Genomic DNA, 18955 nt, shown 5'->3' with positions numbered 1-18955 from the left:
GGCAGAGTTACATATGATTTGATACCTAATTCAATCAGTTATTTAGAGAAATATATTGTCACCAAATTCGAATTTTATTTGCAAAATATTTTCAAATTGGCAATTTTCTATCATAATCTTATGTTCTTTGTATTGAGACTTTACACTATGAAATTGCGATTAAAGGAGTAAATCAACGTCTATTTAATAGACTAAAAATATCCGTCTACGATAGTCTCTCTACTATGAATATATTCATACTGGTGTATAAAGCGCCACCTTCAAGCGGGTAGCTAAAATAAAAAGATAGGTCTGTAACGTTGTAAAATATGTTGAAGGATTTCTCATCAGAGAGCGCATTAAATATACATTTTTAATTAATTTTTGAATTAATTATTATATTTTAATATGTAGATAGAGATAATATTCCATAAATTTGAAATGCCATTTAATCACGTAACTACATCTTACTTAACAAAAATAATCCGATTGATAGGAAAATTTCAATATTCTTTAAAATTTAAGGGATAATCAATTAATAAATACAAATATATTTGATATATCCGTTAACTAAATTATTCTACAATAAAAAATGGAAAAGACTATTTTTTAATATTAAAAAAATATGTTGTGAGAAGTACCAAAGTAGCTATCATATATAAATTTCAGTATTTTTCTTTTATAAAATAGAAACATGCATCTAAATATATACATGGAATTTTAAAGCTTAACTTTAGAATGATTAATTTCATATCAGAATGATTGTTTCTGTACTCCTATTTTTTACAGAAAACTATTTTAGTAAATATACCGCACAGATGAGAAGATACCCCAATCATCCCTCAACATTTTGAAGTTTGCTTGATAGATGTCTCTTAATCTACAGAATACAAATATTTCTACAGGATATCGGAGAATTTCTAAACATTTTTTATATTTATAAAAAAGAAAAATCTTATGCGAATTGCAAATATTTATTTCAATGTAAAACATTTCACAATAACAAAAATTAAAAAAAAAAAATAATAATTTCAATAAATAATTCAACATAAAATATATAACTAATAAATACATATTTACAAAAACAAGTATCGGTAATTGACGAATACAACACGTACGAAAATAATTATAGAATTTTTAAATAGAAAATGTTTACTGTTCTTATTTATCCTTATATTACTTCCAAACTATAGAAAAGGTCGTATACTTTTGCTCTCGCTTTGTCAAAAGGAGGACTTAAAGAAGTCACGTAGTTTTTATTCGCCAACTAATAATCTATATGTATTAAAATATATACAGAATTATACATATAAACGATTTTTTTGTGATATGACAATCTTAGAAAATATATTTCTAGAAATACGTTGTTGGTATTCGTTACATTAGCATAAATTTGTTTCTGCACATGTGTCGAATGTTTTATTGATAACTCAAAAACGGTCTAGATTGATTTTTTTTTTCAATAATTTTACAACTTCAATTGAAAAACTGTACAGTGAATAAAAAGTTTCGCACATGTTACAGTAACAAATAGTTGATATTTACATCATAAAAAACTACAGAAATTTGTTTTTTTTTATTTAATTTAGAATCCCAGCTCTAAGCGATATGTATATTCAGTAAAGATATGCTAAATCGATTTTTTATATTAATTTGTGCAATAATATCTTCTTATAGGCTAATTATAATTACAATTTTTACAAATAACTACACAAGTATCTTTGTAATCACAGTTAAGGTAGGTATATTCGAAATAAATAACGAGTGAAACGAAACAAAAATGAAAAAAATTTGCAAATATATAGCAGAGGTACTATACACTTGATATGTCATATTTTCACAACAAGAACACACGAAAATTGTCGTTTTCCAATCGGCAATATTTAATAATTCCTTTACATGTTGCAAAACAATTTTGGTGTCTGCTTGTCGCTGTCAGTTAAAAAACGGAAACCGAATCCTGGGACCGCCAAACTTTGAGCCTGGACTGGAGCACGAAACGATGTCCTCGAAATCTAGGTACAGAGCTGTGTAGATGTGGCGGCGTAAATTTGTGTCGAGGGTCCTTGTACTCCTCACACCGAATATATTGCACTTTGTTCGACGTTTTGCGGCGACGGTGCACAATATTGGGGACCCGGGTCAATTTCAGGTCGCTATTTCCCCGTTCCCACCAGTGGGCTTGTACCGTACGTTTGCGAGTTGCACGTCGGCAAAGCGAACGGGTTCATCGAAGCGAAGGGCGACGACACTAAACCCATTCCTGAAATATAAAAGTGATCTTTCATTAATATCTTTTACTTATTTCTAAACAGTTTTTTGGTAAATGAGTTGAATTTCGGTTACTTGAACCGTGTTTTGCCAGAAAAAAAATATTTAATAATAATTATGGTGGCCAAATAGTGAAGGTGGTCCATATTTTGGAAACTAATAATTGATTAGTTGTAGAAAGATTGACTGCTAGAATAATTTCGCTAGATTTGTAATTTGGACGTTGGCGTTCAATGTTTTTTTTTTGTTTGCGGGACAAAGAGGGGAAAGTTTAAAAATCCCTCTATGGGCACCGATCCGAAGATCATGGTCATAGTGTTACCATGTATGATAAATCATACATGGGGGGAAAGGAACGTATATTTGCATATACGGGGCATGCTGAACCAGAAGACAAGTCCAATCTGAGGAAGATCCGAGATCTTCCTGGGGATGGATTGGACTTGCAGGTGTTGGATCCGTTAGCTCCCCACTACCACTGGCTTGTGGAGCGGTACTGAGCCCCCATCCTGGGGGCGTTCAATGTTGAACTAGTGTATTCCTATGGAAGCTTTTAGAAACGCCGTTGGCGTTCGAGATGGTTCAAGTCGAACTTCCTGCCGCTCACCGTTCGTAGCCCGGCGTAGTCGCAACGCGACAACCAATCAGAATTCATTATTGGGTCACGTGACCAAATTTGACAATTTAACGTCAACTTTGAGTTTATAAATGGGTACTTTCGAAGCCAGCGCGAACGTCGGCGCTGGCGCGGACTCGAACGTCAACGTTGAGTTTATAAATCCAGTGTTAATATCAGACAAAATATCTTTGTAACCATCTAATCACTCTAAACTCGCAAATTTTGTTAAGTTAATTTTGTTGTTATCTTTCAACGTTATTCAACGATTGTAATTTTGTTTCAGGTTAGGTATTACGTATATAGTTGATGATACATTTTACATTTTATATATATTTATATATATTCACATTTTAAAAAATGAGAAGTTAATTATTAAAAAATATTGATAAATGAATGAAAACATTCAATTTATGCCAATTATAAAGGGGAATCACAAAATTGAAGCTCGAGTATCAAATTTGAATTTTAGATGGGCAATAAGATGGATTAAATAACCATCGGTCAATTTCTCAATGTGAATCCTGACGTCCAATCGATTATGTGCTCTCAACGCAGCACTATCGGCCACTTCTCATCCATTTAAAACAAATTAATATTCAAAGATTGGACATTGCCCCATTTATCTCCTATATTCAACGAGAATATCTCAAATATAAACATACGAATTTGTTACTCTATAATGTTCAACAGTACTGTACTGTATTCAGTAAATAAAGGTATAATAAACCTTAATAAATTTTATGATTAATTTTCAAATAAATTATGAGTAATTATGAGTTATTTATGTTGTTTCTCAGGCAATAGTCAAGTAACAAAAACAATAAACGGCGAACGAATCAAACATAACAACATTAGGATGTAAAAAGAAATAATAAAAAAATAATATACTAACACTGCACAGCCAAGTGGTGCCAACCGGTGACGGGCTGATGGTGGAAGAGCGCGGGTGCGGGGGTGGCGTGGGGCGAATCGCTGCCCCTGATCACCGGGGCGAAGGCGCTTTTCTCTTTGCCGCCGCCGCCGCCGCCGCCGCCACTGCAGCCCCCGGGCTCCGTCTTAGTATTGTGCGCGCCGAAATGATAATGAACCCCCGAGTCCGGCGAAACTAAAAAAGAAAATGATCGAAATTTGAATTTGACCGACCGAAAACCAAAAGTAAACGTGCACGGGCAAAAAATTTGTTTGTGGACCAGTCGAGTTGAATATGATAAATTCGGTATTAAAGGGTGGGATTGTTCGTCTGGTTTGATAAAATGTGGAGAACCGCGTTTATTATCTCGTGGCTCATAATTTAGGGTGTGAGACGCGTATTTATTTAGAGCGGCGACCTAACTTTTGCTTACATGCAAATTTAACTCGGATTTTTAGTGTAACCTCTGCTTTCAATAAAAAACTGTTCCAAATTTTTTCATATTTTACTCGACTGGACTATAAATTTAAAGTGCCAAATATTGCATCTTAAGTCATTATAGTAAGCAGTTCACAAGATTTATGTAAAATATTCAGAATTGTTTTTTGTTAAGAATAATTTATGTTGTTATATTATTTATACTCAAGATACATTTTAAGTGCCATATGATAAGTACCTACCCTTAACATGAAACAGTTTTTATAGAAAATTTATTTTATTTTTCAACAATCAATTTTCATATATTTGATATATTTGTTTCAGCAACGACCTCATTAGAGACAATTTTTGTAGCTTATTTCGTCGTATTTCGAAATAGGTTCTAGCCAGGAGATGACAGTACGTTGACGTGTTTATTATGAAACGATTAACTTTTTCTCTGATCTGATAGCTGATTTTCTTTGGGTACCTTTACTTTCTGATCGGTTATCACTATCATTATATCGCTAAATTTTTCAATAATATCTGAAATGATAATCTCATTTGGATGAGCTGGATGACCTCTGGCTGTCCAATATTTTAAGGTCGATAGTGAAGGTGCAGAGCCTCCATAATCTTTACTGTTCCATTTTGATCTGATTTTAAAAATTGCAAAATTGTTGTTTTCCGAATCACAACGAAAAAAACCCAAAAAATTTGACAGTTTGATAGTGTTCACCTTTTTAATGGTTTTAAGACTAGGTACTTATGATACAGTTCCCGAATTAAGTCACATTTTTTAAATGTAACAGTCATTCTTACGTGGTGTACTGTTGAAGATTCCGGTGGACGGTGATCCGGGTAGCATGTTAGAGAGTTGCGCCGCGGTGCTTGTTGGTGTTGCGCCGCCGTACCCGTTCATGTTGGCGCCGCCGTAGGAGCCGCCGCCGCCGTTGGACGAGTGTGGTGTTGAGGCGCTCGAACAATAGCCGCCGCCCCGGGGCGACACGCTGCTGCTCTGCGCGCGGCCGCCGTACTCTTCTAAAAGAAAAACCCTACCGGTAAAGACCCCCAGTCAGTTACTGCACACTCAAACTTTGTTAAGCTTAGTCGAAACCACAGTTAAAATTACATTTTTCTATTACTGTTAGCAATATATCAGTAAATATTATTATATTAGGTTAATGCTGTAATTTTCGTTTGTAGTTTCTTAGATAAGTTTCAAAATCATGATATATAACTTTAGCACCCAAAACAAAGACTATAAATAAGATTTTTAAAACTATTAATAATTAGTAATTTACTATATGTGGTTTAATGGTTATATGAGTTTAATAAATTATAAATTACTGTTTTAGTTAATTTTGTACGTTTTCAAAATTTTAAGAATGAAGGACAAGCACCTTCTGTCCACTGACCGTTTCCGTTGTCCTGTACGCTGACCGCCAACTGGCCCGTGTACGCATTAAAGGTGGAAGACATGCCATTGTTGCCCATTGTAGGCGACCTAGGTGCTGATAATGACAGTTGATTGTTCCTGGGCATTGTATAAAGAGCTTCCGCCAAATCTGCCGCTCTTTTCAGGATAATTTCCTGGAAACGATAAAAAATTAATATTAAAATTAGGTTTTCTTGAATTGAATAGTTGATTACCTTTGGTAACTTTTCCGGATCCCCTGGATGCCTGGGAATTAGTTTTTGCAGTCTTTGGAAACCGTAGTCTATCGTAGGTTCGTTCAATGCTGAAAATATATAATTTTAGAATCAACAAAAGATTTGACGATAATTAATAAAAATAAAACAATATAACACAACACTAATTAATTCTTCTGCGAAAGTTTTAACAATAACAGTACTAATTAGTACTTGAGAGAAACAAAGAAAAGGTAGCCAAGCCAGTCAGATACTTACAAACATAAACAAATCTTCCGGGTGCTCCTTTACAAAACTGCTTTGATTTATACGAGAGCGTAACTTCCACGACGCCGGGAATGTGCCTGGGTGGCGTTTGCACCCTTATTGCGTGCGGCGTAATTAGCTGAAACAAGACCTGAAGTTTATATCGTTTCATCTCTCGCCTTCTTCGCATTCCTGTGTCGCACGTGCAGGTGTGCTACCTAAACTGTCCGTACGCATTTGCAGCATTTTTAGAATTTCTCTGCGAGCCGGCATTATTACATTAAGCTAATTAGATGGCGTTTTGTACGGCAAGCTTTTATGGAGGTTTTATGGAGGTTTGCTGCTTCTACGTTGCTAATCCACTTGTTTACGGACAGTTTAAGCTGTTTAATTTATTTCGAACATTTCGAACATTAAAATATGAATATGAATAAAGTTTAGGTTGTCGTCGTTTTTTTGTGCTTACCTCGCTCCAGACCAGCATTGTCCCGAACACCACTTGAAGACCGTCGAAGAAATTGTCGCCGACAATGATTACTGTGGATCCGCCCGACGTCCAACCTTCGCTGGGACTTATTGCCTTTATGCAAGGCGTTGCCACGGGTAACGGGGGGTAGAGTCCTGGAAATTGACCTTGAAATTTAATGTATCTTTCCTATTTGTTTACCAACGATGTCTAATGTATTACATTCAATTGGAAATTTATGTAATTTATGTTTGAAACTTCCAATCAAGGGATTACTTCATTTCTTTAGTAAATGGCGAGATGGTGTTAGTTAATGGTTAGTTAAGTATTGGAAACTATGGATTTTATGAAGGAGCTAAAAAATTCGATTTAGTTTAAAAGAAAAGTGGGGGTGTTCTTTTATTTGGCAAGAAATCTGATTTATTCGAATTTTGTGCGTGAAATCCCATTAGTTTTTTTTTCCCAACCGAATCCAATAAATTAAAATGAGATATTAACACAGTGAAACGGGTTTCTCTTGTAGTAACGGGTGGCTAATTCGGAACACGAGTTACGACGCCAGGATAGCGGGAGAATGGAGAAAGACGGTTGGGAGCCGTCGCACGCGGCTACCGACACCATAATAAAGAAAGAAAGAGAAAGTGAATAAGAAAGAAGATTAAAGAGGGGCCAACACTGGGGTAAGAAAGTGCAGGAGGTGGCGGACGGTGTTTCCGCTTCCTTCCTTCAGTGAACTGAATCGGGAGCCAATTTCACAAAGTTTTAGATCCGCCACGGGTCTGCATACAAACGAGATGTTTCCGCGGATCGCGGCTCCGGTTGCCGCCGCACCGCCGCACCGCCGCACCGTCGCACCGCCGTACCGTGAGATTGCTTTGCTCGCAACACGACCGGACAATATTCGCCACTCGAAAATCTATTTTTTTTATAATTCGTTCTTGTGGAACAAGCACGGCCTCAGCAAAAGCAAGGAAAATTAAGAAGGTGAAAGGTGAAAAATTTAGGTGGTGTTGCGAATTTAAAGGGTTTGCCAATGGAGGGAAGGAACTTTATTCACTAATACCTAATTTTCATGCCGGAAAATTGAATGGGGGATTTATAGGCGCCGTAACATGGAGAGGTCGGGGCGGGAAGGCGAAACAGAAAAAATTCAATATTCACCTTCGGTGGGATCCAGTCGTTTGGCCCGTCGACCGTGTTTGGAATTGTTATGAACAAACATGTTGTCCGATATCGCCAGTAGGGGCCCATCTACCGCCACTTGAGTCGATATTACCACCTGCAACAAAAATATAAAATCATTAGGAATGGGAGAAAGTATCAATCAGAGCGGATCACGTTTTTAGATGATTTTTTTTATCCTTTTGGGTTTATGCTTTTTGTAGAACGTGGATGAATTTATTATACAATGAATTTTAAAACATTTCATTGTTTGTAATAAGATATAATTATTGACAGTTGATGTAATTTCAATATTTTGCGTTAATTTTATATAAACTTTTTACATTTTACATGACACTACAAACTATTTTTCATTAAATGGTCTTGACTTCGTTTAAAAGGTATTTTTATTCTGTATTCAACGCTAAAACTCATTTAATATGTAGAATAAGAAACAATTACTTAATGTTTATTACTAAATATTTGATGTTACTATATTATATTATAGATAAATATACAGTTTTAGTAAATCGTTTATTATTGACTTGTTGGTTAATTAGTAGGATGAAGAGTTTTTACGATTTCACTGTATTAATTACCTGTCAAATTTATAAATTCACAAATGTTAAGCATTTACAGTGAAATTTATTTAAATTCAATTTATTCACATTAATCTCACTTTAGTTAAAACTTAAAAACAATCAATGACAATAACATCTCATAAATTTTTGGAAACAAACTAAATTGGCGCATTCGCCAAAATTAAGAAGACAACGTATGTTATATATGCCCAACAAAATTATTTTGAATATTATTAACAATTATCAAAAACATTTTTTGTATTAAAAAATTGCGAGAAGTATCAAAAATCTTCGGAACGGTAAAAACCGAACATTTAATATTATTAGGGATTACAAACGTTCCGTGGGGCATTTAAATTGTTACACTAATAATATTAAAGTGGTGGCGGGCCGTAAAGCCTCCTCCACAGGTTGATTAAAAATGTCCGAACGCAAATCGGGCGGGCACGGGCGCCTTCGTCGTGCTGTCGCCGCGGGGGCAGCGAAGCGGGCGCGGGAGCGGCCGACGGGAAATGATAAAGATAGTGCAGCCATTTTGCACAAGAAGGTGAGTGCGGAAGTATATTACAAGACAGACTCCTCCCTCGGGACGCCGGCAACGTCCCTGGGGACCCCGCGCGCCCCCACGATACACACGCGTTCCCATGGGAACCACAGATGATGACGGCGAAGCGGCCAGTAGGCGGCGTTCGATACGCCGTGGTGGCCCCCCGAATACGGCCATCGACCACCGCCGCCGCCGTCGCCGCTGCCGCCGCGAGATATTATTCCGGCGGCCGGTTGTCGTGCCCGGTGCGATTTCCCTGACGGCGGGTGAGCCGGCCCACCTTCTGGTGGCCCACGTTCTCCATCTTATATTGAACTTCGACAACTAACGGCCCCATAAATTCTCTATTAAAAGCTCTATACGAATGTATACGCGGGCACCGGCGATATTCGATACCTGGCTCCGGTTTTCCGGGGCCATTGGGTCCTTTGTTTTTCAACGGATTATCCGGAAATATGCTCAAAAGGTACTATGAACGAACATTGGTCCCATTACGAATATTCTAATGCTACGGGAATTATATTACAAGTTTTAACGTTTTTAAAAAGAGATATTTCAGATTAAAATAAAATAATTTAATTACATAAATATGTCTTATTTACAAGTTTTAAAACCGTTCAAAATTAATTAATTTTAAGTAATTTATTTCAATATATGTTAAAAATGATTTAGTTTGAAATAAAATAGTTTTTAATTTATTTATGTATATAATAAATTTTAAATCAATTTGTTTTTCGAGAACATTCAACTGAGGTTTTTGAAAAGAGATATTTCAAATTAAAATAAATTATTTAAAAATATTGAAAAAAATATGGCAAATTTATTTATTAGTCAGAATTTTTAATTGGTTTTGTTAGTATTAGAGTAATACAGGTAATAATTTAATTACATAAATACGTCTTTTTTACAAGTTTGAAATTAGTTCCCATCATCCCCCAAGTAATTTATTTGAATGTATGATACAAAATGTTTTAGTTTTAAATAAAATAGTATTTATCGCTGTATATAATAAATTTTAAATATCATTGAGTTTATTTATTAATTAATTTTTAATTGGGTTTATAAATTTTATTTATTTATGTATAGTCGTATTTATTTATGTAAATGATAAATTTCAAATTGACTGGTTAACTAAACAAAAAAAAAAAACATTGTGAATATGTAGATAACTATTTTATATTTGTCACTAATTTTAATGATAATGTTAATGATAATAATATTCATCTTCAGTTTTTAATTTTTTATATCGAAGATATGAAATGTCATATTTGAACTGAACCAACCATTATGTTGAAAGGAAATGTGGTTTTTACACATTGGAACCGCTACAGTATCCAAATTGGTATTAGAACAATAAAATGTTATTTAATTGTTTTGGCAAACGATTTACATCGTCCAGACAGCAATACCCAATAATTGTGCGGCGGAACATGGCGCTAAAAATCCCATGGGAATAATTACACCGCATTTGTTTTCAACCTCTATTGGGAATGAAACTCACCTGGAATCTTCTCATGTCCCTCGGGTTGCCGGCGTTCTTCAAACAGTTCTGATTGCACTTCAGAAAGAACTTCAGAAAAAATCTGAAACAAACAGACAAGACGTTTACAAGTGGTGTACATCGGAGAAAGATAGCGACCGTTTTTGTGGTATAGCTCGTGTGGGACGTGTTGAAATAAGGACAGTCATTTATCTCGGTGAGGGCGCAAAATTAAGGAAGGTGGACGAAAGAAATGGGATGACTCTGCAACTTGTGCCAATGAAGGATTTCTGTGCTAATGTCCTGTTTATTCCGGAACACTGTCCAGTCCCTTCCAATGATGCTAAGTTATTCGTATATAAATATTCATTAAAAATTATCGGGAGTATAAGTGCACGGTAATTGATAATCAGTAACGTCAACTTCATAAATATTTAAGTTGGACGTAAAACTTAGTAAATCCTTTCAATAATACACCCAATTTGGGAAAATTACGTTTCGCAAGTTCGTGCATAATGCAAATGTTACCGTTCTTAACTGGCATCAATTAATAAAACCCATATCACGAGATCTTAATATTTGATGATCTTCCATTACAACGTTGAGGAGGTCGCGGCGGCAAAAACGGAAGCAGTAACATCAGTAGCGGGATCAGCAGGCAACAGTAGCAGGAAACGAAGCCAAGACACCAGCCAATACGATTACACGGTTCACTTGTTAGACGTGTGCAAGTTTATTTACGTGACTATGCACAGTTAGCATAATTTCGCAGCTAAATATCGGACCGTTTAATCTGGTTAAAGGAGCCCCGGCAGTACGAGGGTCCTTTATATCGTGTTAGTCTCCTGTCCTGGGGCTACTGGTGCTCTATTTATCTTGCCAAGTCCGTTACTCTCGTTTCCAGCATACATTAGTTAACACACTGGTAACATAAGGCATCCAACAATCCTCCCGGCCATATGGGCCACTATAATAAGGTAATATTACTCTACGGGTCCCCACTGTTTCGCCTATTATTCCTCTACTATGCCAGAACTTAACTCAATTATCCCTGTCTTATTACAATTCATAATATTCTACAAATAAATTCGTATAATGGAGTCACGCATATTTCTGAACGAATAATAAATAACTTCGTTATACAGTGCAGAGGATAATATACACATCATATTGCCATTTAATTCTGTTACGATCATTTCTAGGGGATTATTATACGCATCGCCTACTAATTTTTCTATTATGTACTTGTCAGCACTATGTTGCGTACATTACCAGGAATTTAAGGAAGGATAATTGAATTAATTGAATAACCCAATAAATGGCATAAATACATTCTATATATACAAATTACGTATAAAATTTGTTACTCCTAAAGATTCAGTTTCATGTTACTATTTTGGTCGGTTTTCAGAGCGCCTCCCACTCGCCTGTACTCAGTTATTCCAGCTTAAAGAAAATAAACCTTCGGTCAATATAACTAATTCGAGATCAAACATGTTGCGTTGGTGTCTCCAAATGGCCGTATTTTAAAATTTCCTTTGCCAATAAATAGTACACTTCCCCAAACAACTTTTGAACGTAGCTCGTTCGCGATTCGCTCCTTCGTGCAGTATTCCCCTCTCTCTTTCTCCAGACCTTGAAAGAAAAAACATGTCGAACAATTTTAATTAACCGCCATCCAAACATCCGATGATGCGCCTTAAATCGCGCCCGTTGCGTCGCTGAAAAACGCAGAGGAAAAGTATATATGGGCTATTTGTACATTTTTGCTTTCACTATGTGCTACTGCTATCTCTGTTCGGGCCCGGTCCCACGGGAGGTTGTTCCCTCGGGTAGGTATTGACTCTTCTCTCTCCCCTGAGCCGGTCGTCAATACCGCAGGGAGCCAAAGCCGTACCCTGCCGAGACTTGCCGAGTCTCTTGCCCGCAAAACTTCTGCGTACATACACACACGCTCCCGTCTATATTTACTTCCTGCTATCCGACTTTGAGTTTATATTATACATATTTGTATGTAGTGGGTTGGCGATGGGGACTAAGCTAATGTAATTTCCGATTAATTAGGCGTCCGTCAGGGCCACATTAACGATTGGAGATCTCCGGAATTCCTGCGACGCGTGTCTGTGGCTAATGAAACTTGTTCCGACACACACATGGTTATTACATTTTTATAATGCAACAATTCTAATAGTTCTAACAGTTTATTGTTGTGGCATCTAAGCAATACATTTGTGTCAAATTGTGCCGATAAAATTGGCCTTTAAACCATAACTGGCAGTATGAACACGTCGCTCGAAAAACAACACTTGATGGGTGTTTGTCTCCAGTGTCAGTTAATTGCGTTATAAAAGATTGATGGACAGCTAAAATGACGAGCAAAAAGGGCCACCTCTTTATAAAGGACCACAATTAGCAGTGTATTTATGGCTGTCATGCCGGTAATTAAATCCAGCAATCAACATTCCGGGCTCTGCAAATGGCTAGTTATTTGACACCGGTGTTATCACTTTCACACTATTAAATTATCTCGGCACTTAACAACAAATTTTGAAACTTATGTGCCGAGCACTTGAACGCGTGTTCCAGTCGAGGCGAGGATCGCATGCACCGGATTATCTGAATTTACGAATAAATTACGAAAGCACATTACGGGAATATGTGTTGGCCGAAGAAATTTCGTAATTAAATGCTTAATTGTGTCGTTGTAATTTAGATATGACGCCATATTTACGCTTGGCTTATAGGTTTTTACTGACGGAAACACTTATAAGCCCCGGTTTAATCGCATATTTGAACTGTTAAATCCCCACAAGTGGGAACTAAACCTAAGCACCACCTTTATCGATATTTAAGATGTAAGAGTGCATATAAACACATCGACTCCCATTACATAAGTGGATCGAACCCACCAAAAAAGTACGGCGAGATGCACAATGCGCAATGCGCGATCAATTAGACATAATTTGACAAGGTAACATATGTCCGGTTGGGGCGCCGGGGAGGCACTTTAGTTTGATTCCATTGAACTCGATTAGAATAATGGATTAATGTATTTATTCTAGACACGAAACCACTTCTTCTTGAAAGTTTTTATTTAATAGAAAAACCGGGCGTGCACCCGATTTGTCGGACTACCCGTTATGTTAATCGACCCTATCATCCCTCTATATCAATTACACTCAATTTAATTTCTTCTTATGGCTCCGGCGACTGGTCATACGACGTCGATGCGAGATTAAAATGTTGGGGTGTCGAGATAAAGACTTAATTTGCCGAATTAAAACGATCGCGTGGACAATTTATGCGATGCAGAGATAAACGACGAAACAAATGCAAATCGAAAATTAGCGGTCAGCATGAGTAATAGATTGGCTTCGTTAATTAGTCGAATTGGAAGTGAGTGTGTGTCGTCTGTTTTTCTACCGAAACGTCCTGGAGGAATGTTTCGTGTTTTTTTTACCCTTACCTTTTTTGGGGATTTTATTTATAATTCATTCAGTCTGATGTAGAATGTGATTACAATATACTTATAAATGTTTAAATAGATCTGTGAAATAAATATGTAAAAAATGTAATAAAGATTCTCAATGTTTAATAGTGACGATTTCCATTAAACTTTGATTCTGTTTAAATAAATGAGGTAAAGTGTGTAACTTGTTAATTAGTTTGTGACATCTGAAAACTTTTTAAACTACCAAGTTTTTGAAATAAATCAAAAAATTACAACTTTGTTTTAGACCTTCAAATTGAGTCTTAATTAATAATCACGAACTACAATAAAATTGAAATTTGGCAATATTTGCGGAGTTTAAACGAAATTAAAGTGAGTTCTAACTACTGAAAATGATATACACATAATATATATTGTAATAATTATAAAATTTACTCGGTTGTTATTTCATTCAAGCTGTTTGAGTAAGTTAAACATTTTTTTGACGACGTCACACGAGTGTGGCAATTCCTGCAGAATGCTTTTTCGAATCCAAATGAGTCGATAAAATATTTTGCCACTCTTTAATTGAGAGCGTTAAAATCTCATGAATTCTACTCATTTTTACATTTCGATAATTTCTGAAGTAGTTTAGATATCATATCATTTATGACGGACATTCGTATGGACGTTTGAATGCGTCTATCCAGTCCTTTGTAGTTAAAAATGAAGATCCTTTTTTTTTTCTTTTTCAAATACCTATGCCTATTTCATTTACATACAGTTAATCAATCAGATACAATTAATAACGAATGACGTTGGTTATAGAATGAATCTTATTCATAAATTTATTTAGTTATAATATGCATGGGACAAATTGACTGATTTACTCCGAATGTAAGTATGCTTTAAAAAACAATCGACAATCGAGAAAATGAGAAACGAGAGTTGTAGTGTTTCGGTATGTGTATGCGGAAGGTATATTAAATCATTCAGAATCGGTAAGTGAGCTGAGTAAATTCAACATGTTGAGATGATGAATGTGCTTTGTTGGTGGAACGCTGATGCGAATGAGTTATTTAGCTCTTGATTGCACACAAATGTCACATTGTCGGCATTCCGGTTGAATTATGTGACTCTATTGTCATCGGCGATATGACATTGCACTTGTTATGATGAGTTTATATGCAGATATACGTCAAATGGAATTTACGAATTATTATAAAAATACGCTGTTGCATTTGTCCGTGTTCATTAAAATCGTAACTGACAGCAAATTGCATGGATGTTGGAAACAACTATTCAATAAATTACATAGGTATAATGCAAAATTAGATTTGTTCTGCTGTGTGTAGTGATGTAGACATCGCGCGTAACATTTGCTGAATTTTAGTTAAAATTTACCATTGCGATTTTTTATCTTCCGCCGCTTTAATTATACCGTTTGGTCAATCTGACACCCGACATCAACGTAACACTCCAACCAATCAATCTATGTGCTCTATTAATAACTAATATTTAATTTATAATCATGGTTTTACTAATAAAACGTTCATCTAACGGTTATTTAATTCATACTTTTCTTCAGAATTATTTCAACGAATGCCACTGATGAACGGTGTATCTTGATCTTCTTAGAGAACTTTGAAAATTTGAATAAATTTGACTGAAATGTATCTAGGAACTCTTTTTTTAAATCACACATAAACTAGCTTTTTCTAATCTTTGGCCTTAGTTAAAAACTACTTTTTACATCAATATTCCACATTATAAATATATGATCATAAAGAGAAAGTTTTTTATGTGAAAACCGTACGTCGATGGAAATAAAATTAATATATTAAATTTGCTCAGATGTGAATGAGAATTATATGTTACGAGAAAAACCATCTCACACGAACGCCACTGGAATAAATAAAAAAAATGTACTTCAGAAAATTAAATAGTCGGCTGGCAAAAAGTAGAGCAACTTTTTACTAAATGTCACTAATCTTTACAAAATCCGCAATAATCTTTAGTTTTATGATATTCACCAAAGTAAACTAAGTTGATATAGTACCTCGTGGGAAAAAATATTTTCCAAATGAAAATAACGGATTGTATCGTTTTTTTTCAATCCGATAAAGGAAAATCAATATCGCTCGATTGTGTTTTACGTGTTTTACAACAATTTTCAAGATTTGGTAATGTAGAAGAAAAACATAAAACTGAACGACCAAGAAAAACCAACAGGTTTTGGTTTTTCCTGAGTTCCAGCAAATTAAAACTTGGAATAAATGTTTCTTCAAGAAAACTATAAGAAGAGAAGGCCAGACTAAAAAACCACTTACTACAAGGAAGAACAGACGAGCCAGAGTTAAGTTTGCAGGTGATGAAACCAAGTTTAATCTGGTTAGCAGTGATGAAATTTTATATGTAAGAGGACTTATTCATGAAAAATTTAATCCAAAGTTTACCATACTCATTGTTATAGACGGCGACAGGTCGATGGGTAACTTCTATGAATAGAGGGTATCATGGATCGTTTTATGAATAAAGAAATATTGAGGAATAACTTAGTACCATATTCAAATAAAAATATTCCACAAAAACTTTTTTTTCAACAAGATAATGACCCGAAGCACATTTCAAAATATTTGAAGCAGTGGCTTTTAAGGGAAAAAAATTAATATGATTGACTCGATTGAAAACTTATGGGAGATAGCAAATAACAAAATAAGACACAGTATAGTACTATACTAATAGTAACACAGAGTATGAGTAGTATCTGTTGCTGAAAAAAGATGTTTATAATAATGGAAATTTTACAATATATTAGTGTAGAATTCATTTAAATACTTGCAAATTATATATTATACAAAAATTACAAATTATTTGAAGTAATAAAACTTAAGTTGTTCAATTTTATGCCAGCCCAAAACAAATAATCATTAATAAAATTAAGCCTTAATTTTTTTTATTGTTTAACTGTGTAATTGTTAAATTTATAAAGGGAAGCTAATTTTCAATATAAATTTTTTTGAACATAATTTTCAGGGCAAAAATTATTTGAATTTTAAAAAAGTTGCTCTACTTTCTGATAGATTTATAAAAAAAAAACATACGTTCATATGAAGTTTTTTCTTAACCCAGAAATAATCCTTTTAAATATTTTGTTTTGCATTTGTAACATCTTGTATATGTATTAATAAGACTTATTGAATGTGTGCTGTTGTTATAAGAAAACGAATTTATTGAAAATCAGGTACTACCGTCTAAATAACTACTACTAATAACTTTTTTTTTTATTTACTCTGCATAATATCACGCTCAAAAGATACAATCAATTGTTAAAATAAGTTTATTAATGCGTGGGCCAACAACCGACGTTGCGACTCATAAATAATTAAAGTTCGTGTTTATGCTCATTGTTTATGTCTCTATCATATTCTAATGTGACCCAGCGAACAGCAAACAAACTAGGATATTCTAATATGGAAAATGGTCTAAGTCCTTTGTTGTTATCATTTTTATTCTATTTAATTTGGTGTTAATTTATGCATCTGTCGCACGAATCTACACTGCTAAATAATAAATTTCGTGTCCTCGCGTGAACGCGCCATAAGTGCAGATGGCGAATATTGCATGTGTCCAGACACATGTAAAATAATACTAATTACATGGAATATTAATTAATCTGGAATGTTTATTATTTGTCTCCCCATATCAATTTTTGTTTTTTATTTACAATAGTTTGTAGTAGTCTTGATAGTTTTTGTGACTCATTCAAGTTTTTTTTTTTTTTTATTCTATTATTATTGTCACTTAGAGGAGATATTAAATTTTTGATCAATTTTCTTTCAATATGCCGAAAATTTAATAAAATTGCTGTACGTTATACAAAATTTTCATTGCAACTTAAAATACGAATAGATCTATTTTACGACATATTTCCAATATGCCAGATGGGGTTTCAATTGCAGGGAGTAGTTCCATAATATACCTAATTTAAAAACATGAATATTCATCTGAAAGGGCACTTTCCCATTAGAAACAATGAACAAAATATGTTGAATAAATTTAATTTTATTGGAAACAAAGAATAATAAGGATGACCTAACCAAAATTTTAGAAAGTCTTCAAATTATAGGGTCGATTAAACAAATAAATATTGTGACAAAATGGGCAGTTGTTCGACGGCATCAGTGTAAATCATCAGATCCACACTTGGTTGCATCTATGTATGGGGTATTTCCGAGTGCACATTCGCACCACTTCTCACACGCCGGAGTCGCAGTCGCACATGTGGACACATTCAAGTGTGAAATCGCACTGTTGACATGGATACAACCTTTATCTCTGAAAAATGCGATCACTTAATGGCCCATAATTACTTCCGATGTTCCTGTCTTCCCCGAATTCTGTCCAGATTTATAGCCCACTTTCAACCCCGAGTTTATGAGGAAATTCTATTTTTGATTTGGCACATTTTGTGTAAATTTGGCCTTTGATATTGCCCACTTGTTTCAATCTTTTGGCTCCAAATTGCACAATTGGCCATAGAAACAAATTAGAGTCATGTTTCATGAAAATCAACAGCCAATCTGGAACGTGTCTGTCCCAATCCACTCAGTGCCATTGAATTATTTAATATACACAATACGGGTGTCCGTGTGTGGCTGAGAAGCCATTGTCATGTGATTATTGAATTATCTTCGTATCAAATGGAAACATCCGGCGAACGGTCCGACAAAAGACCTGATAAAACTGATTTCCCCGGTAATATCGAATGTGCACGACCAGCCCGGACATTCGAGACTCCGGTAATAGATCCTACGACATGATGAACTTTATTGGAAAAAGCGATTGGAAATCTGCCCACTCTTTAGACACTCAGATGAGTTTACGCATTGCCAATAAAACTTGAATTGCCAAAGCCCACAAAAAATATTTTCTCCTCCTTTAGCTTTGTTAACAGAACAAAACTTGTCTTCCGAATGAAAGATCCGGAGCTAATTAACAGTCGTCCCCCGACTGATCCTCTTAAAAATATTCAGGCGAATGTGGCGCGTAGTTGTGTGCATCAACTAAATTGGTCGGAATTTAAGCCACCCAAAAGGCAATTAATCAGTGCAATCGTTCCTCGCCGCCGTGCAAATTGGTGGCTAATTACTCGCGTAGCACTTTGGGGACAGAGCTTCTAAGGCCTCTTTGTT

The 18955-nt window shown here is 35.2% G+C and overlaps 1 protein-coding gene across 2 annotated transcripts in view; it reads right to left on the bottom strand.

The window, feature by feature from the left end:
* Positions 1-1064: 1064 nt before the first annotated feature.
* The window catches only part of LOC109598680 (transcription factor collier), a 42498-nt gene continuing 24607 nt past the window's right edge, over positions 1065-18955 (bottom strand). Inside the window, exons 7-15 of one of the 2 annotated variants that reach the window (XM_049964574.1) lie at positions 10352-10433; positions 7723-7840; positions 6562-6716; positions 6108-6234; positions 5850-5938; positions 5600-5789; positions 5019-5237; positions 3762-3974; positions 1065-2242 (exon numbers count right to left, since the gene is read on the bottom strand). In XM_049964574.1, coding sequence (XP_049820531.1) covers positions 2241-2242; positions 3762-3974; positions 5019-5237; positions 5600-5789; positions 5850-5938; positions 6108-6234; positions 6562-6716; positions 7723-7840; positions 10352-10433 — 1195 coding nt within the window. In that variant the 3' untranslated portion in view covers positions 1065-2240. Of the gene's footprint in view, positions 2243-3761; positions 3975-5018; positions 5238-5599; positions 5790-5849; positions 5939-6107; positions 6235-6561; positions 6729-7722; positions 7841-10351; positions 10434-18955 lie in introns of both variants that reach the window. The other variant, XM_049964575.1, reaches the window with a different exon arrangement.

Source organism: Aethina tumida, chromosome 3 (genome assembly GCF_024364675.1).
Source record: "Aethina tumida isolate Nest 87 chromosome 3, icAetTumi1.1, whole genome shotgun sequence".
Lineage (NCBI taxonomy): Eukaryota > Metazoa > Arthropoda > Insecta > Coleoptera > Nitidulidae > Aethina > Aethina tumida.
Note: the sequence above shows the minus strand (reverse complement) of the source record. Positions and strands in the feature narration are given on the sequence as shown.